At 34.6% G+C, this 24,518-nt stretch overlaps 1 protein-coding gene across 2 annotated transcripts in view; it reads right to left on the reverse strand.

Moving 5' to 3' along the window:
* Positions 1 to 24,518, reverse strand: part of ARFGEF1 (ARF guanine nucleotide exchange factor 1) — a 98,894-nt gene that overhangs the window by 27,714 nt on the left and 46,662 nt on the right. For both annotated transcript variants that reach the window (XM_074355084.1, XM_074355085.1), the window contains exons 10-22: positions 21,182 to 21,416; positions 17,482 to 17,581; positions 17,227 to 17,366; positions 17,006 to 17,114; positions 16,150 to 16,351; positions 12,634 to 12,745; positions 12,092 to 12,297; positions 11,744 to 11,828; positions 8,021 to 8,192; positions 5,981 to 6,132; positions 4,588 to 4,716; positions 3,346 to 3,504; positions 2,950 to 3,100 (exon numbers count right to left, since the gene is read on the reverse strand). In XM_074355084.1, coding sequence (XP_074211185.1) covers positions 2,950 to 3,100; positions 3,346 to 3,504; positions 4,588 to 4,716; positions 5,981 to 6,132; positions 8,021 to 8,192; positions 11,744 to 11,828; positions 12,092 to 12,297; positions 12,634 to 12,745; positions 16,150 to 16,351; positions 17,006 to 17,114; positions 17,227 to 17,366; positions 17,482 to 17,581; positions 21,182 to 21,416 — 1,952 coding nt within the window. The remainder of the gene's footprint in view (positions 1 to 2,949; positions 3,101 to 3,345; positions 3,505 to 4,587; positions 4,717 to 5,980; positions 6,133 to 8,020; positions 8,193 to 11,743; positions 11,829 to 12,091; positions 12,298 to 12,633; positions 12,746 to 16,149; positions 16,352 to 17,005; positions 17,115 to 17,226; positions 17,367 to 17,481; positions 17,582 to 21,181; positions 21,417 to 24,518) is intronic.

Consider the following 24,518-nt stretch of genomic DNA (forward strand, 5'->3'; position numbering starts at 1 on the left):
ATCTGTGAGAAAAAATCATGCCAGTCATCACACAACTTCCTTTGTGTATCAAATAAATGTCTTTCCTATGGAGTTTTCTATACGTTTTATATTTAAATATAATAATCTGTAATCATTAATAATAAACCTATTCATCAAAATCAAAGAATATTTAAAATATCTAACAATCCAAAGAAACTATTTCATAAATATGTGAAATCTTTGAAATATCGGTATCACAATGTACATAGTAGGCTAACAGTTTCAGTTTTACCAAAGAAATTACTCAAAAGCACAAATATTTAGGTTAAGTAAGAACAAAGACGTAGGTGTTGTGATATTCACTTAAGATTTACATGACCAAGCAACTGAAATTTTAAACTTTAGTATATACTATAAAAGAACAGTATGCATATAATTCAAATCTAATAATCATATGCTATATATTCTTAATAACTACAGGTTTCATGTTTCCAAAAAGTTCACGTACAGACTTGAATCATATCAGTAACAAAGTCAGATAAACATATACTCATGGATGCTGTTAACAAAGGAGGATATACAGACCACACCAGTTCAATCGTCTATACCACACCCTCTTCCAGCTTCAGCTCTGACTACAGCCCTGAACTTCAGTCCTGAAGAAAGCATCTGAGCAGGTGACAGGGAGCAGATGGACGAGGGGACATCTGCCACAGCTGGTAACCAATGAGAGAGCCCGAAAGGTGGGCTCTGCCCAACAGGGGCCACGCCAACAGACTGCTCTCTCTAGGATGTCGACTCAAAATGATCACTTGGGAGTGCGGGGAGAAAGGAGGGGGCCAAAAAGAGAAGTATGTGACATAAGAGAAAGCCTAGATAGTGCCTGAGAGACAGGTGGAAGAAGTGGCTGGCTGCCTGAAAGGCCTGGAAGGCTGAAATTTTTATTTCATTTCCAGATTCCAAGTGTGTATATTTTAATATAAATTCCCTTTTCCTGAAGGGAGAAGGCAGGTCATCTCATATTCTTGCAACTCAAGTAGCACAACAGCACAGTGATCAAATTAATTTTAATTCATTTTCAAGTATACCAATAAATATTATCAGCAAAGATTATTTCTCTCTTTTCCACTCACACTTATAAAAGATAAAATATTCCACTGGGATTTTATTTTCAGTATAACCTACTTCCGTTACTTGCCAAAATCGAGCCCTGGCAATTTCACCTGTCTTTATTTGGGCTTTCCTCTACTCCCTTGGCCAAAAAAAAAAGCTTTCAAAGGCTGAAAAACCTTTCAAAAGCTACTCAATCAATGCACATTCATTTCACTGGTCTGTAAATATTTTTCATCTGTATCTCATGCTACCTTCTGGAACAATTATAGTTCTAATGTCTGAGTCAGACTTCCAGGTTACATAAGTCATCAAGTTATGAGGTCTACACCTGGACCTCCCAGAACCACAGTTTCTAAGATACAAGTGAGGTACAGACTGCACTGCTGGCTGCCACAGCTGGATCACCACTGGGAACCCACACTGGGAATCACAACTGTTCCCAGTCTAACCTGAAGCCACAACATGGTCCTCATCTTTACTTCTTTCCCTATGGATCATTTTTCAGGCTTGAAATTCTGCTGAATTTCCTAAGAACTTTTACTGCAAGCAACAGAGAAATCACTAAATGATAAAGACAGAAAATGTCCAGAAGTATAATGTTACAAGTCAAAGTCTTGAAAGGTAAATGGTAACATTCTTAGGTCTCAGGTGAATTCCTTCCCATTCTCTTTAAGACACATCTCTAGGTTTCTCGGTTAGAAGTGGAAGGGAAGATGAATAGAGAATAATCCAAAAACCATTAATATACCAACCACTGTACTAAGTCCACGTATATGTATTTTTACCTAATCCTAACAACTCTGTAAGTAGATATTACCATTAGTTTGCAAAAGAGGAACCTGAAGCTCAGAAAAGAAAAGTAACTTTCACACATTAGGAAGAAATACAGAAGAATTCAAAGCCAGAAGTACAGCACTCAGAGTCAGAGACAATCTAAACTTTGCTTTTCCCCTAGTAGAACTCTTTCCATTTATGACTAAAAATACATTGTCTTTCGCTCTTCTGTATCTAATTTTGCTAATATTTTCCTCTGCTCTCCTGTGTTAAATCTGGAAGCTCCTGGCCACACTGAGTTCACAGACACCCACGGGAAGCTTTCCACACTGGCGGAGGAGTTTGGTTGTGATACACAGTGTCTTTTAAAACTCTGAGTGTGAATGCCTTCTCCAGTTGCCCAACTATTTATCATCTTACACAAGCCTTCACTCATTTAAGTTATCTGCTTAGTCTTAAAAGCAGGTAAATTTTAATATATATATTTTTTCAATTATTTTCCATTATAAGTTACTACAAATACTGAATATAGTTTCCTGTGCTATACAGTAAATCCTTGTTGCTTATCCATCTATTTTATATATAGTAGTTTGTACGTTAATCCCATACTTCTAATTTATCTCTCCCCTATCCCTCTCCCCTTAGGTAACCATAAATTTGTTTTCTATGTCTGTGAGTCTGTTTGTTTTGTACACAGATTCATTTGTATTATTTTTTAGATTCCACATATCAGTGATATCATATAATATTTGTCTTTGTTTGACTTATTGCATTAAGTGTAATATTCTCTAGGTCCATCCATGTTGCTGCAAATAGCAATATTTCATTCTTTTTTATGTAAAAGCAGGTAATTTTAAACTGCACCCTTCTCTCACCCCCAACTATGAGATTAAGACTAAGGGTCATTTAATGTTGCAAACTAGACCAGGCAAAAAAGACTAGGTTCTCTCCAGTGTTATCCCACTTTCCCCTCATAAGATTAGCCACAGAGCATTTTATCATATTCCTCTAATTCTATTTCACTGCTCCAAAAGAGTTACTTATACTGAGCAAGTTAAAAACAATTTGATATTTTATAAAAATAATTTTAGATATTCTCACCTAGCCCTAGACCCACAAATTCATCAGGAGCCTGATCTTTTGTTCCAGTAAGAGATCCTTCTCTGCCTCGTACCGTTCCAGAAATGTATCGAGGTTTCACTCCAGTTCCTATAAGTTGTGCAAGCTCCAACTGACTGATGCACTTCAGAATCTTAATTACAAAAAGGAAAAGTTTAATTCCATGTTAAAAACATTTGCAAAAATATTTACCTGTATGAAGCCACGATTTAAACATAGGCTACATTATAAACCATTATAAAAAGCTAAATATACTTACCCTGAATGTATTCAATTAATTTCCTCCCCCAAACACGTAAGCACGTCAGTGGCAGAGTATTTAGCATTAGCTCATAATAAACCAAATTGCAAAGTTGAAAATAAAGGAAGTGCTTATACCTCATGCCATGAATTTCCTAAATAATTGCCATCTGTATGAGCCACTGTGATAAGTGTTTTGATTGTGTCAATGTTCTTCTGTTTCATTTCAGTAATCCCAGAACTCACTGTAAGTAAGGTAAATCTTGCTAGCGCCTGGACATACGCATCTCTTTCCAGCTATGAAGAAGAGAAAAGTATACTAACATAGTTGTAAACACAACACAGTGATCTCTAATTCCTAATGACACACTGTTTATCTATTCAGCAAGTTTTTAACTTACAAGTCATGAATCACATACAATACCTCAAACTATAGTTTCTTAAATTTTAAGGTGATAAACAAAGCAGAAAAGGATGAATTTGCAAAACTGAAAGGCAATGGAGGTATCAAATCAAAATGAGATTTTAGTGACAATAATTCATTTAGTAAAAAAACACCCATTGAGCACTCATGTTTCAAGTGACTGTGTGGACTAGCAGAAACCTGATTTATAAATGTGCTCATTTTTTCTCTACAGCTATACTGTGCTTTTTAAGCTGTTAACATTCATAATTAAATGTGAAATGGGTTTTAAAAAGTAAGCAAGCAAGCAGTGGCTAAAATTTATTATCACATAAAGCATATAAATTACTAGAAGGGACTGTCCATGAAAATTATGTTCTAGATACTTGATCTCTAAAAAATAATTTGTTCTAGGGGGAGGATCTAGCTCAGCAGTAGAGCTCATGCTTAGTATAAGCACGAGGTCCTGGGTTCGATTCCCAGTACCTCCATTAAAGATACATAAACAAATAAACCTAATTACCTTTTCCCATAAAAAAATTAATAAAGAAATTAAACTGCAATTAAAAAATTTAAAAAAACTTGTTCTTAGGCTTAGGTAAAGTTATAAAGTAATATATATAAATACATAAAATATAAAAGATATGATTCAATAAATATGAACATGTACCATATTTAAATAAGATACTCAAATTACCATGTAGGAATTGAAATTCTTGGAAACACTGTACATACCTAATATTCTATAAAGAAAAAATTGCAAACCAAAGTTATGACAAATTTTTGACACATCAATAAAGAACCACCCTTTCTGTTATGGCTTTTTGGAAACTTAAACATTAATACTCATTTAAATTTCATTATAAACTTGAAATTAGTTTTTAATAACTGCAACACAAGAAATAACTTAAACTACAGTAATGACATAAGTAATTTATGTTTTCCAGACTGGCTACAAAGGTAAAATTCCTTGTTACCTGAATGCTGAAAATGCATGCAATTCTGATTGCACATCTTATACCTTCCAGGCAAAGAGAGGCTACTTCAGTATCATCACAATCTTGTAGACCCACACTGAACGCAGCCAGAAAAGGTGTCCAAGCCAACTAGATAAATTAAAATTTGAAATGTATTACAAACACCAAATTATAATTAAACTTTATGATAATACTACATTAACTTTTCTCAAAGCTTTCAGACAATAAATGATTTAAGAAGTTCTGAAAAAAAGCAATGAGTTCCTTGGCATAGTTATTTGGAAAGATTTCTCAGACAAAGGAGAAACTATCTAATGCTGCCTGGGCTTAAGTAAGTGGGAGAGCAAGATTATAAATTCAGGAGAGCACACTAGGCATATTTTAAGCACCACAACTATAAATTATTCACAGTAATAAAAAATGGGAATAGTCAATACTCATAAATTATATTAATTTTACCCCCGACTGCAGAATTCATCTCTCTCTGCAAGCTTTGTCCCTTGCAGTATTTCAAAGATTTTTTATTTCCAAGAAAATTCCTTTAGCCATTTTCTACTTGTAACAGTTACATCACTCTCTTTTCTTTAAGACTGTTCCCTGGACATCATTTAGCTTTATTACTATTATTATTTTTTGTAGTCAAGTATTTAACCAGTGATATCTCTGGCTCCTAGTTGGACAATATTTTTAAAATATAGTTCAATAAAACACATCTTTATTATAGACTGTGAAAGCTAACAGACACTAAGTTTTATCAAAACTGAATGAATACCTAGTGAAATTGTAATATAAAACAAAAAGAGTTGCCTTTAATTAGTGAAAATCCTAATATCAAAACATATGTGTATATACTGGTGTGTGCATGTGTGTGTATAACTTTGGAGTATCTCATACAAGAGTATTTGCTGCTTTTTATAAGTCAAAATGAAGGAAAGCGATATATACATATAACCATACAGATGAAAAATGTTTATACCAGTGTGATACAGAAATGACAATTGGGATTTTTTTAAAGATCTAAAAAGTTGTTAGTATTAAGGAATACAGAACTACCCAAAGCTTTGCTTGTAACGTGACAAAGTTTAGAAGTAAAAGCGTATAATTTCTAAACAAAGGTACATAAGCCACAGTACCTAACTTCTAGTTCAAGCCTTCTGACTTATTTAAACTATTTCTTTTTTTTTTTAATTGAAGCAGTCGGTTACAAAGTGTTAATTTCTGCTGTACGGCACAATAAAAAAATTTTTATTTGCTATCTCCTAAGTAATACAGCTTTCGCTTCTGGGTCTACGCTAATGGACTATATCACTTCATTTTCTCAAACTAAAAATATGCTGAACAGCAATATATATAAATGAATATGCCGCAACCAAAAGTTACTAGCAACTCTTACCTTAAACATGGGTCGCACATGCTCCAAATGTGTTGCACTCGTGAAAGGTGCCTGAACGTGGCTCACGGCCTCCATGAGGGCTTTAGCTGTCTTGGCCATCTGTTCCATTTCTAAGTTATAGAGAAGTCTTCTTTGTTTTTCACTGGCTACATCTGAAACAACAAACACTATTACCATTAAAATATAAGACATTTAGGAATGCTATTTTGATGTTTTAGGATAAAACAGCAAACACCACCAATTAGCACTAACTAAAAGTAGTCCTAAGAAGTCAGACACAAAAGGTCACATAATGTATGACTCCACTTAGATGAAATACCCAGAATAGGTAAATCCATAGAAACAAAAAGCGTCCCAGGTGACAGCCAGGGGCCGGGGAAACGGAGGGGATGTGGAGTAACTGCTTAATGGATACAGGGTTATATTTTGGGATGTTGAAAATGTTTTGGAATTACATAGAGGCAGTGGTTACACAGCACTGTGAATGTACTAAATACCACTAATTGTTTACTTCAAAATGGTTAATTTTATATTATATCAATTTCACTCCAAAAATGAAAATTAAAAAACACCCTGAACTAGGAGTCAGGATGTGTGAAAAACCTATGAAAGGGAAGAGAGCAGGTACAAATCTTCCACAATGAAAATATTAGGGAAATAACCCAAATGCGGGCTAGGAGACTAGAAGAGAGGTACGACCCCTGCCTGAGTGGCATCCCGAGTTAACAAGGAAACAGTGGCCCTAATACTCTAGGATGGTTGTAACATCTCAGCACGGCACCACCTCTTTCCCTTATCCAGCCTCTCAGTGATTTCCCACCCTCACACACAAGCAGGCCACAGAAAGAGGGGTATGAAGATTTTATTATCTGGCTCTGAGGAAAAAGATAAAATCAGGTAACTGGCATCTACTTAGGTGCAAAAAAGATGTCCTGATCAATATACTTAACAATTTTTGAAGCAGAAGAAAACAACAAGACCAAGAAAACTGCTGACTGGTACTGGACTGCAGTAACAGTGAAGGATGCCAAGTTCGGGATTTGGCTTTGCCACCCTTTGGGTTTTAGGTATAGGGATTTAATAAAAGTTTTTACATTACACTCGGCTCATAGATTCTATGATTCTCAGTTTTCTAAACTCTCTGAACTTCTGTTTCCTCATCTATAAAGCGAGGGAGAACTTAACTAACATTTAGGGTATTTATACTCCACTATTTCTTCCACCATTATCTCAAAACCTCTGACTCTCACAGTTTTTCATCAACTTCTAGAAATACACAGAAGACACAAGTCTTTTTGATTCTCTCCTGTCAAATTTTGCTACTACAATCTGTTTTGTTAGGTGAAACTTGAGATTTCATTTACAAGTGGAAGTTGCTCGGAAAGGCAGAAGTTCCCTTTCCATGTTACTGTTATACTCTTGAGCCACTACCCTCACTTAATTCCTGTAGTTAGATTTTAGCTCTAATTTAATCACCACCATTTATATGTATGGAGTATTGAGAACGGAACCAGGCCTATGCAGTTGGCTCCTAAGACTGGTCAGATCTAGGAACTCCTCAGAGAGAGAATTTGTGGTGCATCTGTAGCAGTGATTTTCAACCCCACGAGCTCCCCCACGATCCTAACCTTCCCTATCTCCTTGAATCACCCCTGTATCTGGCTTCTGTTTATGTGTAATGACAGGTGAATCAACAGAAATAAGTTGCTTGTAGATGATAAAGAGGTAGAAAAAAAGAATGAGTTAAAGTCTGACTACCAATCTCTCTGATGTCTAAATCCATGACGAGTTTAACTCCTACAGGGACAATTACATGTTAAAAGCACACTAATCCACGTGTATTGCGTAGCATTTTCCATTTCTCATTGGTCAGTCCTATCCTTCTTCAGGATATGGGAAAAAAGACAATCAGATCAGCCAACTGTTCCTATAATACTTCTCATTAGAATAAATAATACTTGATTTATTCCAAGTGAAAACCTTTTGAAGAACCCGTTTTTCCTCCTAAACAATCAGGATTCGGTTGATTTGGATACTTACTTTGTTTACTTGATTTTGTAGGGATTGTTAGTTCTTTTGTTTCTTTCATTGATATCTTTTTTCCCGCTATTTCATTATAGATGGCTGATAGATACTCTTCAGGAAGATCTTTACTGTCATTAATACCCCTATTCATCTTAATGTACTGTTCCTTTGTCATTTTATTTTTAACCTAGGAATGAAAAACCATTATAATTTCTAAAATTTAACATAAAAATACTCATGTAAGAGAATTTATAAATGCTTTGAGGACAGGAAATAGAAAATATTCAACAAAGCAGACATTAAAATGAAAAAAGGAAGTCGCAGAAAAAGAGCAAAATGTAGCAAACACCCATCCTGGCATAAACTAATTCACCCTGCTCTGATATGAGCAGGAGTAATTTATAATAAGAAAACAGGGAGACTGAATAATAAAACTGTTTTTGCCAAGGTTTACGAGCTCTAGCCAGAGTCTTTAAAGAAGGACCATGACAATTATTAGAAATGCATGTAATCAAAAAGATCCAAATCTTAGTTCAGAAGAACATAAATGAGTTTGCCAATGATTTAAAAACTGATTTTCTATAACAGTGGATGTAAGAATAACAAGAGCTGAAATTTACTTAAAATCAGGTAACAATCTCACTGACTCATCATGACAACTGAATATTAGGTGATCTGGGCAAAGTATTCTTGGAACATTTTGTTTTAAGAGTACCCTGAACAGGAACGTCCTACCGCGTAACTTGATAAATCTGTGGAGTACAAATCTGTGGTAATAAAAGATGGTAGCCCTGCCACCAAACTTGGAGCTAGCACAGCCAAAATGTTTATGTTTTATATCCCCCAAAACCCAGATGGACAAAACCCAAAAGTCTTATGATGTCTCTGAAGATATTTATTTAATTACATATATTCCTAGCACTTTTCATAAAGAATTTAAGGCACCTCTAAAGATAAGGCTCCTATAAATTTACAAGAGGGTACACAGAGTAACAATCAAGTCAGTCATCAGAAGTTTGCAAAAGTGACTATAGAGAAACCAGAATATCCAGAGGATATAATTAGGATACAAACATTTGTTTAGTTCTGATTACTCTGCAAAAAGGTCTTTCTAGAATGTCAAAAAGGGTGAGAAGAGCAGTTTTCCTACAAGAAAATAAGGTAAAAACATTACCATAAAATTTTTCAAGTGCAATTTATTATTACTCAAGGGAAAAAAGCTCTAACATTTGAAAACTTTAAGAACTTATCTTGAGTCACAGCACTTAAAAAACATTAAAAGAAACAAAGCCATTTTACCTAAGTTCTGGTGAATATTAAAAAAAAAAAAAACAAAAAAGACCCAGGGATACCAAAATAAAAGACCACACAAGTGCTGTCAATAAAAGGGTATAAAAGAAGATTAACATCATCTGGAAATTCTGAACATGCCATAGTGTTTATCATGCCATCAGAGACAAAGTCAAGTCTCAGCAAAAAATCTGAAGCAGCAATATATATTTGTTTGTGGATATGGGTTGGGAGGTTAGGGGTGGGAGCTCCCAGCAAGTGTAAGAAGGGAACACACTGATTTCATGCACTGCTCCAACAGAATATTTCTGCCACAGTGGGATTCTAGTAGTACAAAACAATCTAACTTTTGTTCACCTGCTTATCTTTTATGGAATACTTTACTCTTGACTTTTATTCTCATGTGCTTAAATTAAGCTGTGTCTAATTAAAATTTATGCTTAAATCACTTAAAATCAATTGTTACCACTGTGTTTAATGAAGATTAATAAACAAAAAATTAAACATATTCTAAATACATCTCAAATTTTTTAAAAAATTCATTGACTCACACTATATATAAAAGCTAGTCTAACTGTAAATATTCTAGATGAAAAAGGGACTAAAAAACTTGTTAAATTCACCAGTATTTTAACTCTGAAAACAACTAAGAGTGAGGAGAATCAGTTTTAAGAGATTCCTTTCAAGTTACCCGTGTTTTTTTTTTAAATGACGTCATTTGTTAGTTTACAGAGTCCTGAATCATGAATCATATGGGCTCATGATTATGGATTCACTTTTCTAACAGGCCACTTAGCTTCACAGGAACTCATCTGCTGTTCTGCAGCGCAGACTGCATCTGAGCACACGATGGTGGCCAGCAGCCCGACAGGGCATGTACGACCACAAGCAGCTACTCCTACCAGACTAGGACTTCAGGCACATGTTCTATGGACAGAACAGTGCCATTTCAAGATAACACTCCCTAACTGTTAAGTGCTCAGAAACTTAACAATCTGGGTACTGTCAAAGGACATTAAAGGATGTTTTAGGATTTTTTTCAAAACAACTTACACAAGGAAGTATATATATAAGAAGATATGATACAGATGCATGTAACATTGGTACAGAAAGAAATTTGTTAAAAAATACGACATTCTAAAAACGAAGGGAGACAGTGTAAAATGTAATTCTACTTTTGGTTTAAACTGAAAAACCAGACAGAAAACTCTTGATATGAAAATACCCAAGTAAGTCAGTATCTGTAGACTGCTTTATAAAACCAGGGGAAGTACCATGCCAGGTAACAGAAGCTCTGGAAGTGAGCTTGCTTCTACTATGCAGCCAGTAGGAAGCCAAAGGCAAATTTTAAATTATTGAAGTCTTAAATGATTCTTTTTAAAAGGTCTGTATAAAATCAAAACCCTTGGTAAATGCAGTTGTTGAGTTCTGGGGCTTAAAACTAAGAGTAACCCTAGGTATACAGTCTTCTCATCATACATTTGGCATATCCTTTCCATATCAACCCTGCCTTAAACATCTCAAAACACACACCAAAAAACCCCCTATACTGCAAAATTTAATCTCAAACTTTATAATTTTTCCAATACATCTCAGATAGTAATAAGTATTAGTTTATTTCTCATCCTAAGAAGTATTAAGAAAATTCTTGCAAATAGATTTATAAAGATAATTTTCTTCAAGTTTTTTGAAACTAAGCATAAAATACCTAAACTTTAAAAATAATGTTTTTGTTAGAGGATACCAGAAATCAAGTGACAGTTCCTTAACATGGGCATTTAAGAAGGAATTATGAATTTCATGAAGCGAATGAAATTTAAACATTTCCTGGATATCTGATATTTTTAAATTATGGTAAATATTTAGGTGTGATGGTATTGTGATTATGTTTAAATACATTATTTCTCTTTCAGATATATATATGTATATATATAAACATAAATAAATACAGATGAAATGATATGATACCTGAGACTTGCTTCAAAATGATCTGAGGGAGAAAAGGGATATAAATGAACAAGACTGGCCATGAGCTGACAGCTGTGTAAGCTGGGTGATGGGCACATGAAGGACACCACTACTCTAAACACTGTGGTTTAAGTTTGAAATGTCAATAAAAAAAAAAAAAGGATGGTTTATATATGTGTTTTTTCACGCTGTCATAAGCATAGGCTGAACTATAAGCATGCTCTTAGATTAAAATTTGCCTAAAGCTTTATAAAGCTATCAATCATGAGAAAGACAAATACAGACGTTACCAGTATCTGAAAGTCTAATTAGAAGTACTACCAGAAACTGCATTTGTAAAATGTACACCACACCAAATTAAATATCCCAGTTTGGTAACTGGTTTAATGAAATTAAAATTTCAACTATTACTTGTTGAATTCAAAATAATTTATACAATTTGTACTATTTACTGTAAAACTGGCTTGGAAGAAAACATACCTGTGGGCTGTGGAGATCAGTGGTCAGCATGATAATGGAATAAGCCAAAACGTAAGCAGTATCTGCACTAGCGAAAAGGGTTTGTCTGGAAAAATAAGTGTATCATGTTACAAACTTTTATTGTTTACAGTTATTTAAATAGTTCACCTCAAATCCCGTATCACTTTTAATTTTCTCTTTCAGGATTTCTATTCTACCTCATAATTTTTTATGGAACTATCTCATCCCTTCCAGATCACAGACAACTTGTTCCCTGGGGCAGGGATTATGAATCACCCGATGCTCCCCAGAAGAGTGTCTTGGATGTGGCTGGCCACCAATTAGCACTTGAATATGAATCTTGCTTACCCTTGGTTGCATTCTAGGTATCTTGCAGCAAATTTTTCCATCAATCGATCAATTTTCTGAGCTTCCCCTGGAAGACGGAATCCTTCCAGAAACATACGAAGGGCTGAAACAAAATCCTTTCCTGAAAAGTCATGTTGGTCCACATATGCATACATGACTTCTTTGTTAAATTTATCATTATCTCCCAGGAATTCACCCACTTGAGTCTAAAGAAGAAAAGATAGAAATTGATATCCTAACGAAATGTTACATTTTCTGCATAGCCATTTAAAAAGCAAAAAACCCCAGAAGATCCACAGGTTTTAACTACAGGATTAACTACTTCAAACATGAAGCTAGAAGTTAAACATACTAAATATGTTTATTAAAAACACAACAAGATACTCTTTTGAGTTTAGAAAATTAAGAAGCAAAACTAAGAATATCTAGGTTATTTTTATACACTTAGAAGGGCATTTTAAAGGGGCAATAATACACATTATTATTAATTTCAAAAAGGATTTTATAGAAAAGGCTAGACTGAAGTAACATGGTATTCTTACAGAGTCTAATCTTTCCTCTTGATGTAAGAATTGGGCAATATCTTCAGGTGTAGTACCAAGCATCCCTTGTTCTTGGAGGTACTGTATTCCCCTCTTTGGTTTCTTAGTAAATCTAGATGATGTTAAAAGTTAATAGGAACATTAGAAATAGAAAATGATTTGTATTCCTTGAAGAGATCTTAAACTACAGTAAGTTAACTTTCTAATAACACTTAGAAAACAGGAGTTTACTTAAAATATTCAACGCTTGAATGTACAAAAACTATTACATTATGCAAAGTTTTTTTTTTCTTAGAAAAGAATCTCAAATGGAAGGCGATCTGTATCCTTGCACAGACTGAGATAATGCCATGTAGTAGATAAACTTTGAGTAAGGATGTGAATATTAAATATCTCATACTTTCATTATCCTTGGTGCTCAAGTAACCTTGGCTTATTCTCCTTACATCCATTGATTAATTGTAAGTCTCCTGCTTTTAAAAGACAGAACTTGAATTTTGGTGACTGTTTTAACCACAATCTGAAATTATTTCCTTTATTAAAAAAATCTTTAGATACCCAGTGTCTTTGAGATAAAGTCCACACTGAACAGACTGACACACAAAACCTTTCTCAGTATAGCTTGTTTCTCTCTCATCCCCTCTCTTCCATCTCCTCCCATATACCTCTTTTCATTCCCTAAACATAAAGCATTTGCAGAGTCTGTCTCCTCTACACACCCTTTACCTGCCCTACTCATTGAGGAACTCTCCTTCATGCTTAAAGATCCAATTCAAATGTCACTTCTTTGTTTCCAAATCATTTCCTTTCCACTTTTATTGTTCCAACAATTACTTTGGTACCTCTCACTTGTCACCTGGATACTGCAAGAGTTCTTAACTGGTCTCCCTATCTCTTGTTTTGCTCACATTCTAATCCATCCTTCAGGCTGCTGGCAGAGCCATCCTTCCAAAACAGAAATCTGATGCTGCTGTTCCTCTGCTTAAAATCCTTCATCAGGCATATGCCAAGAGGAACAAGACAAAACCTTCTTCACATGGAGAACAAGGCCTCTGTAATCTGGATCCAACTCAATGCTCTCATCTCACCTCCTGCTACTACCGTCCACCCCCGCCCCTGTCACACTGAACAACAGTCCTCCAATGTCGTCCTTTCCTGTGTTGCTGCACATGCCATTTTTTGTCTGAAATGTCCTTCCCTGTCCTGTCCTCCTAACGATACCCCGTCAAGTTCTAATTAAACCACTGCCATGTACATAAATTAAAATCAAGAATTTTTCAATGAGATAAATACAATCTCTGCTCTCTAGAAACTCTCACTCTAATGGAAGAAACACAATTTTAAAAAATTGTAACAGTAAAATGCAACAAATAATGTATCCACAAGGTGAGGATATAGCACAGCAGACGAAGTGACTAATTAACAGGGATGATCGTGATCTATTTCCTGGGAAGGTGACTGTGAAACTGAGCTCTGAAGAATGATTACATCTTTCATTAACAGTAAGAAAAAAACATCCCAGAAGAGAGGAAGAGGTCATACTAATACATGAAAGCATAAAACAACATGATACTATAACAAATGGCTCTGCATTATTGAAAAAATGAGGTGAAATAAAGAAGTGGTGGACTCTAAAACGTTGCTTAGAGTCTAGCAGATTTTAATCATGAAGGGTATTATATGCTATTACAAGAAGCCGTGGCTTTATTCTCTAAGAGCAAGACAGCGGAGAAACAGAAGCAGATTTTCACTCAAGAAAGAGAACTCTAAGTGTAAGAAAAGACTAGAGAATAAATAAGACCAAAGAAAGGTAAGCCAATTAAAAGATTACAGACACACTGAGTGTGAGAAGCTATACAACGTCCAGGGTAGATGTCCAACAGACAATTACAGATGAGTCTGGCCTTCAGTAGAGTTGTTATGTTAGAAGTTAACATTTGGGAGTTGTGAGATGTTAGCACATCGCAGCTGAAATCATGGAAAAGAACATGGTCATCTAGAAGTCACAAAATAAGAAAATGGCTGAGGGACAGAGCCTGGAAATGCTAAGAGGTATGCCCAGGATAAGGAGCCCCTATCAAGACTGAGATAGTGTGCTCAGAAGGTAGCAGGACATAGTGGTGTCATGAAAGAAACAGCTGTGGAAGAGCATCCTGGAAGAGCAACCAACACAATACAAAGTGTGAAGCAGAAAGCAAGCCCAGTGGCCAGAGGAGCACTGGAGGTCAGGAGAGCCGCCCACGCTGAAGGCCTGTAACGACTCTTTCACTCCCAAGTACCTCCAACAAGAGATGGCCTACGTCGGCAGCATTCTGTACAACACTCCATCATGGACCTCACACAGCACTATTAAAAAGTGTATTAGGCTGTAATCTTGAATATAAGGACCAATCCTTTATGGTTCTTGGCACACAGTCTTAAGCATCAAATATGTGTTTGCCGAGTGACCAGCAGAATTTCAGTATGATATGTGTTTACACATACTAGACCTTGAGCCCCCAGAAACAAGGGCTATCTCATTCATCAAGTTTCCCCAGACTCTGCACGACATCTGGAACAGATGGGAGTTTTTAATACTGTCTGAAAAGTTAGTATAAATGGAGTATTGATGGCTATTTCCTGAGGCAATTTTTGAAATTTAATAATTTTATGACAAAGAATATATGTACATTTTATCAACATTTTTTCTTTTATGTTAACACTGAAGAAAGTACACTTGAACACTCACCAAAAGCCATTGCTTAAGATTCAGGAAGAAATGCTTTATAGCAGAAGTAGCAAACCAAGTAAACATACAAAGGAATTTTTTTTTTTTTTAAGTTTAGATTTGTGGAGCTAGACTCATGGGAAAACGCTAGCAAGTTCAGATGTCCTTATAGCATCTCTTTGAAAGAGATGGGCGCCAAGAGGTAGGAAAGCAGCATGGTACCATTCAGACAGGAAGTAGTCCAGGAGCAGGCTGACAGCACACAGCTTATCAGGAAAATTGATTTCACAAGATCAGGGTCTGGAGGAGCAGCCAAGTTGAAAAAGAGGCTACTGACATATGAAAATGGAATCAAAACAATAAATCAGCAACGAGCAGCACATTTGTAGCTGAAGGGAGAAAACATAAAACCTGTAAAGAAGCAACAGTAGCTGGAGAAATTACATACTCTAAATTTTTTGAGTTATCACTTGCTTGGGAAATATAATGGGGGGCGGTTTACACCCAAGCTGAATGAACAACGCAAACTCGCACAGATGACGTTCATCAACAGCACACAGAACATGGTGCAGAATTAGTGTGCATCACCAGGGTCTTTTTGGGCTAGACTACAATGAACAAGGGGAGGTGAATAAGGAGTCACTAGAAGCCTTGGATTCAGGAGAGCCACACCCCCCTTCTGTTCACTGAAGGGCGGTAACAGGAAGGGAATAAACATAACCCGAAGATGGAGAGAACCCAGAGAAAGGGCGGCACAGTACCGGCAGAGGGACACTCAGTAACACTCCTCCTTAAAATCAGGTACTCACAAATCTATCCCTTGTTCTATTATTTCTTTTTGCTGCTTTAGGACTTCAAACTGTTCCGGATTATCAGTGCCAGACATCTGTGTACTATAGCTGCCTATTCCTGATGATGACGTTGACTCCAGGGAATTCAAACTTCCGTATCTGTTTATTGTCTCAGGGTGTTTGATTTCACTTGTCTCTTGCTCTGGGGGCTTTTCCTGACCTGCAAGTAGAAAAACTGATTCAGTAAATTATTCTGTCAAAGGAAGAAAAGAAATTCTCAAGTAAGGCAAGAGATTTCAGTGTTGCTTAGATATCTATTTAGCACAAATAACATATAAGGTACCCTAACAGATAATACATATTTGGGTATTAAAACACACTGCAATTAATACGTGTACAATTTGCACCATTAGGAGTTCTTTTCACACCCGCAGTGCTGACTATCCACCTTGTTTCTGCTCTCAGCTCTTGTCTCACAAGGAATAGTTCTCCCTCAAAGGACACTGGACTAAGGTAACACCAGGGCAGCACTGTAGCTGTGAGCTTCTACCTGAGTAAGGGTAACTGTCAAACATAAATGAACAATTCAGTCTTCTTAAAGCATTCTTTCATGTTTCTTCTACAATTATCCTGTAACAAAGCTGTTATGAACATGCTTCACTTTACTATGATATTGAAAATACTTCTAGGAAGATTTAGAAAGAAAAAAGCTTTGATAGCTAAGCTGGGAAATTCACATGTGTTAAGTTTATTATTTAACTCCATCAGCTAAATGAATAAAGATGTCACAAAACTGGTTTAATGGCATCTGCAATTATTCTCCAAAGTATCATTTACTTGAACAATAAAGAACTATACTCAAATGTCACCTTACCAAGAGTTGTCTGCGAGTTGGGATTCACATACTGATCCTTACTCCATTCAACCATGCATTTCAAAATTGATACTAAGCATTCTAAACCTTTTTTCCTCAGGCTCAGTTCCTATAAAATAATTCATAAAAAGAATAAAAACAAAACAAAAAAATCTTTTAAGGACAACACATAGCTCCTCTTTGGCAAAGTTGAGATTTGAAAATGTTTTTAAAGCTCTTACCTGAACATTACTCATACCAAGTTCCTGACTGCCCCGTCCTTGAGCAATTTTTGATAGATCGTTTACTAGTCTTTCAAAGATGTTTGCTGCATTTAAGTCACAATCATAGTTTACATAAATATCCACTACACTCTGAGCATCTGTAACAATATAATGTTAATTTTAATAAAATGCACCTAGCATATGAATATATATTTGGCCTTTAAAATATCTCATAGTAAGAAAGAGATAATAAAGAAGGATAATTTCAAATACCTGCACAAATCCTTGTCAAAGTCTGAATAACCATCCATTTGTGGTCAAATGAGCTGGTAGAAGTTTCCAAAATATACAGGAAAATTTCTTTAAAGAACACCTGTGATTAGGGAAAGAAACTTCCATTTAAAATATTATTTATATGTCATATATGTGATCACCTTTTAAATATCCCAAAGCTATGGAGCAAAGATTAGGATCCAGGGTCCTGGAGTCCAGCTCCTTTGGAGTTCCATTTCTGAAACATTAGGACTTAAATAACTTGGTGGGTCACTCACGGTGACCCTTGCAGCAAAAGCACCGCACTTCACATTGCTGTATTCTGTTATCACACAGCCACTACAGAAGAAATCTGCAAAAATCTGAAGTCCCTCTGGGAGATCATTTCTTGAATATATTTACAAAACTAATATAACTCCTATTTCATTTTTAAATCCCTTGCCGAGCATAAACCATATTCTGTTCATCAGCTGTATTTTTCAGACATAATACTGTACAAGCCTAAGTGTTTTTAGATTTAAAAGTAACTGATGTAATCTACACAATAAAGAGGATCTAATTCTCATACACTTGTTTTTAATTACCCACACAAATGGAAAGCTCTACTGTCTGAAAACTACAAACTATTTCTCACTATTCTTTACACCAAATAATGTCGAGCACAAAGGAATTAATCAACCTAACTAAATAAATTTCAACTTAAGAGCTAAGAATTTTCAGATTCAAACTTATTTTGGAAAAATGACTATAACTTAAGAGGGGGTAAGTGAAAAAGAAAACCTAAAACAACATATTAACATTTATGGAACATATATATTATGAATCCCAAAATTCATATTTTTAATAAGACTACTAACATCTTCTCCACCCAAAATGGGTCAGGTACTCTTATAAAGGGTTTTTCTTTCACAAAATTCAACACATTTCTATTATTTGCCTATATAAAATGTCAATATTTCCTGTAAGACTGTAAACTCTAAGAGCGTAGAAACAAGATCCTTCTGGCTAAGCACTGTGTCTACACTGCATGGCATACAGTAGGCATTCAATATGTATTTATGGCCACAGTTTCCGAACACTGCATCAAGGCACCCCAGAATGCTGCAGCAAACTCAGAAGGATGCCATGAGCATTTCTGAGGGAAAAACATCTGTCAGATACCTCAAAAGATTGTTCACAGCTTCAACATCAATTAGATCACACTACACTCTTTTCAAAGACATCATTATTTTCACAAACCTGGGTTTTTAAGTGGTTGGTATGGTAAGAAGCAGGTACTGCATTAAAATTATTGGAGGAAATCAGGGTGGGCAGTGTCCACTTTGATTTCAAGTTCTAAGAGTAGAATCCTAGAGGCCCCCACGTTCCAGCAGTCAGTACCTGCTGACTATTTAAGACTGAAATAAAAACATTTTTCCTTTCAATTTACGTGTGCCTTTTTTTTTTTTAATGAAGACTTCATTGTTTAGACAGATACTTGTTAAGTTATTTGGATCTAACTGCTTAATAAATGGAACTGTTAGATATTTCCTTTGGAGTATGTGCACCATGAAAAGATTACAAATTCTAATTGTGCCACGGATCAAGAGAGTTTGAAATTCTCTGATCTATGGAATAATTAAAAAAAAAAACAACAAACCATAATTTAGAGAAAGACTGGGGAAAAAACTTTAGCTATTGTCTACGGGTTATCAAAATGCACTAATAAGCAAAAGCCTGTTAATGTAATCTACGACACCATGTCTATCAAAGGGGCTCTAAAATTTAAACACAAAGTTATAAAGATTTATAGAGCACCTATGATGTAATGTATGTAAAACCACAGTACTGTCACAAGCACTTTGTCTTCACAGAATAGATACTCTCTTGAAAACCTGTATAAACTGTATTTTCTGATCTAAGTTAATACCCAGGGGAAAATTGCATTATAAAAACTCTGCAGTGAGTATTCTCTTAAAATAGATCTTCATGTAACAACAATCTGTTTTGTTTTGTAAATTGAGGTTTTGTGTATTGGGTTTTCTCTAACGGGAACACAGCTCATCTTGTGTTTGAATATGTTCAGTACTTTCAAAAGTATATCTACGTTTATCTTGTTTCACCCTCATGATCTTCCCATAAGCGACAATGGAGAGTAAAATAAACCTGATCTCTTTAAAAAAAAAAATCAGACCATTACTACAAGAATTTGAATGAGAATCTACCATCTACGAGCAGACAGAAAATTTCTTAGAAGTACTTCCTTTCAAACTCATGCTTAGAAAATTTTCATGTATCTAACTTACTTAACAGAAATAGTAATCCCAATTTAAATGACTGTTGTGATATTTGGTTCTACAAGAACTTTTATTTCACCTACACTCATCTAAATAGTGCTTTAAGAAGTAGAGTCTCAGAGAAGTAACTGGATGTACAAAATCTTCCAAAATTCTCTAGTGTTAATTTAAATGCCTCATCATCAAATGGAACACATTTGGCTTGTTACAGAAGCAAAAGTTCCAGAAGTTCCAGAAGTTTTTAGAAAGTCTCTTTTATTTGTAGTTCCTGAAGATAATGAGAAAAATCTAAAAATAGTAACTTCCTAGTTTTGCTTTGCACTATTTTAACAGACATATGGCAAGCTTCTAAAATTTGACAGCATATATACACCAGAAATTGTTTCCCATCCAAAAATAGGACCCAAATTCTGAAACTTTTCACTTAAAATACCAAAGCCTTACTCTGTCTCATTCCCATAATTTCCTATGAATTTTAATATATATTGTAGAACATTAATAATAAAGGATAATATCAAAAATTTTGGGAAAATAGTAATTTATTCTTTCTGTGAGCTAATGAATTATTAGTCTTCAGTTAGGATTAAACATAAAAATTAAAATGTAACCTGCATATTACAGCAAACATAATATGAAGGCAAAAGGTGACTAGCATTAAAGTGAGTATTTCTAAAATATACAATGTCCCAACCAAAACAATACTTTCACAAAGGACAAGTTGGGGAGAAAAAAATCCATTAAGTCAGTAAAACATAAAGTACTGTTTTTAAATACTGAATTGTTCTGAAGGTAAAAACAAAAGATTATGAATTGGTACATGTGAACAATACATGCATACATGGGTGGGAGAGTCCCTAATTTCATTTTGCTAAGTCTCTTGAAATACTTTTGAATGACATAATTGTTACTCTATTTCCAAAGACGCTGAGAGAAAACTTCAGGAATGTAATAGATACATTAGAAGAAAACAAATACAAAAGTTAAGTTTTCAAATGTCCTAAAATATAACCCCCCAATATAATTCTTCTAATCACCTCTTTAAAGTACCAAAGACTTAAATGGCTTAAAACCACATAGACAAAATATTTTTAGAGCTTTCTTTTAAGATAACCAAATTCTCTATTACATATCATATATACAATGGCAAAGTTATTTGTGAGGACCAAATTAATTCAAGACACTTAAAAATCATCCAATCAACTACTATAAATTCCTCTAAGGCAGGAGCTATGTCTTGATTTTGCATTCTTAGGCCTTACCCAGTGCTTCCTACTCTGTAGGCACACATTAGTTGAATGAAAAAAAGAAGTACATGGCAATACACACATATTATTTCACATTCTGAAAAACTTTCCCGTGTGTTAATTATATGGTTTAACAGGAAACAAATGCAATACCCAACAATGCCTAAATGCAGAACATACCTCAATCTGCATCTTCAGATGTGTCTTGAAGTTTGACAACAAAGTAAGAAATATGGAAAGAGAAAGCTCAAAAACCTCTGGAACAGATGAAACTCCATTTTTTGAGAGTGCAACACATAGATACTGCTTAATAGCATTAATAAACATCTCATTTGTCCTGAAAATAGGTCCTGCATTCTGCAGAATGGATAGAAGTAACTGCAATGAAAGAATCTTGGATCGTAACTCATGAGACCTAAAATATAAAAAAGAAGGCACAATATATGGACACGTTTAGCATTATGATAACAGGTTATTTCAAAGAAATTTTCTATCCCACCCAATTTCACAAACCTTTCAATGGAGAGGAACTGAAAACTCTATAACATAAAAATAAAGTACAGTACATGAAAAAGCTTAGCCAGTAATAATGGGCAGCCACGGACGCTCCCTTCCACCACCTAGCTTCATGAACTTGTTAAATGGAAAAACAATCACTCACACATATTTAACATCAACCTACTGTTCCTTTGGATGAGAAAAAAAATTTTTAAAGATTTATGCCTTGGTCTTTTCTTTCACAAGTATATTTCACTTTTTAGAAATCATCGAGAATTTCTCAGATTAAAGACTATTTATTATAAAATGGTTCCAAAGTACTTTTTTCCTAGTTATGCTGCTTAAAAATCCTAAACACTAATATTTTTTAAAGTTTTGGTGCATTAACAAGTTAAAGCATTGCTTCAAGCTTACTTTTTCAGTAACCATTTACAGCTTTTTGGAAAAAAATACATACAAAGAGGCTAAGTTTTAGAACACATATCTCTTAATAGCTTACCAATTTATTCTAAATATTTCTATAATGAAAAACTGGAAAACAATTTCAGCTTAAATTTAAAAATTATTTTCTGATCAATACTCCATGTCATATTTCTAATCACCATCTAGAATTTTAATGATCAGATCTCACAAATATAATTTTTCTCCCACTGAAACAGGATTCTTAAGTCCAAAAGAACAAGGAGATTGATTCCAGGCAACTTTTCAAATACAGGACACATTTAAATGTTCTAACAGTTGGTTCTTTTCTTGATTTATTCCAAACTTCACTCAGTCACATTTATACCATACAGTAAACTTAACTGCTCTTGATTCTTACCTCAAAAATTTTATGGTTAAGTGTCAAGTAATTCAAAAACCTAAGAAATTCTAGCAAGGAATATTTAATTTTATGTAAATTGGAATTACAAAAAGTACTGCCATCTTTGAAATGAAACTGGAACCAATTAATACCATGGCTCATTAATAAACAATCACGTTTCCAAGATGGCTATTCCTCTTAATCTAAGAATACATATGTGCAGCTAATATAGTATTACCCACCCCTTTCTCCCCAAAAAAGCTTAGATAAATCAAGTTAGAAAGAATGAGAGGTAAGACTCTAGGAATAGCTACAGGAAAATACAGACTGGGCCAAGTATTCCCCCTTCACACTGGGGCATTCCAAGGCTTATACATTACTACTACTTCCTACTCTAGCTCACATTTATCACCCCTTTTACTTAATTCCAATAGTAACTAAAACCTGCAGCCTATCATTCTTTAACACATGAGTTTTATTCTAACTATGTTTTGTCTTTGTATCTCCAGCATCTAACAAAATGCCTTGTTAATATGGGCTCAAAATAATTAATGGATTTATTCATGCAGTCATCTAAACATTAAGCATCTACTAAATATAAGATATCAATGAAGAAATGATCAAATGATTGTCTTATAACACAACAAAGTATACTCTTGACAGGCAAAAGAAGCTGGAAATTTGAGGTCTGCAGTTTTTCACGGGGTAGTTTCAAACTATGATTCAAGCTTACAGATTATTTCCTGGATTGTCATCTTAGCAAGGTCACAAAATATAAAGAGATGCAAAGACAAAAAAGAAAATTATATAACTAAAAACTCAATGATTTTGTCAAAAAGTCATTCAAGATAGAAAACCATATATTTTTGGAAAAGGGACAGTTTCTAGGGGTAGGAAATTTGATCTCTTTCAGAATTCAATTCCAATGTTTAATGACTCTGACAGTCAAGAAGGTCTTTTTAATGTTCAAACAAAATTTCCTAGTATCTGATTTAAGCTTGCTAAGTAGGAGGATAATTTACTACTCCTCAAAAGAATCTTTTGTTAATATTAATAATTGCAGCTCTCCAAAATGCACTTACTCTTTTTTCAGAGCTAGATGAACCCCTCCCCACCACTACAGTACTCCTCAAATCTCATATAATTCCTTTTCATCTTTGGCATGCTAAAGAATTCCCTCTTCTCTGTTTCTAGCACTTTTTTAAGTCAGTTTTAATATTTGATCTGGGAAAACTAAACATCTGAGGTTTTTAAAGGTCAATAACATTTTTAAATCATGGCAAAACTAGCCTTCAGCACTAAAATCAAATTCTTATTTTTTTCTTCAAGTAGGTCTTCATCATTTCCAAATAGAGATGTCAAGATTGTCATATTTTTCCCCTCATAATGAAAATAAGAAATTGAAAAAAATTTTAATATATTCTTATAAAGCATACAGGGTATAATCAAGTTTACACTATAATCTGAACAACCTTAATCCTTTTTCTGTAGAGTTTGTATTTTCAAAATACAGAAGAATCAATGAATTAAATGTTTGACTCAAGATTTGGGCCTACAAAGATTTTAGTTTTTGGCTTCTGGGCCTAAATTCTCACTGAATCAATACAATGTAACAAAATAAAACTATAGAAACTAAAACAAATGTGGTTTCTGAAAGCTTGCAAAGTTTTTATTGTAACTGTCTCCAGTCTTCCCTCTCAGTTGACACTGAGAAACTGAAATGCTCTATAGTTTTTAAAATGAATTTCCACCTATTTAAATATCCCTTTCTCAGGCCTTCTCCAAGGTTTCTCTCTCTAGAAAGTTCTCCTAAAATTGACATGCTATTTAATACATCTTGTGCAATATCAGCAGGGCAGGCCTCTCTAGTAACTCCCAAACTCAATCTTAAGCAGGAGTTAGTTGCACTGTAATCATTTAAATTGAAAGATACTTGACAATTTATGACTTAAATTGGCACTTCCCTACAGTTTAAACTAATATATTTGATGGGAATCATACAAGTGATTCCTATTTTTTTCCCTTTCCCTTAAGGGAGGCATTGGGGATTGAATCCAGGCCCTCACACATGCCAAGGGCATGCTCTACCACTGAGCTATATCCCCCATCCTAAGCGACTCTTATCTTGAAGTATTTCCTTCTCCCCATGGGAGAAAGTTATCTTAGGCATTTTCAGACCTTAATGAATATGCTATTATCTTTCATAGATTTACTTTT

The sequence above is a fragment of the Camelus bactrianus genome, chromosome 29 (genome assembly GCF_048773025.1).
Source record: "Camelus bactrianus isolate YW-2024 breed Bactrian camel chromosome 29, ASM4877302v1, whole genome shotgun sequence".
Taxonomy (NCBI): Eukaryota; Metazoa; Chordata; class Mammalia; order Artiodactyla; family Camelidae; genus Camelus; species Camelus bactrianus.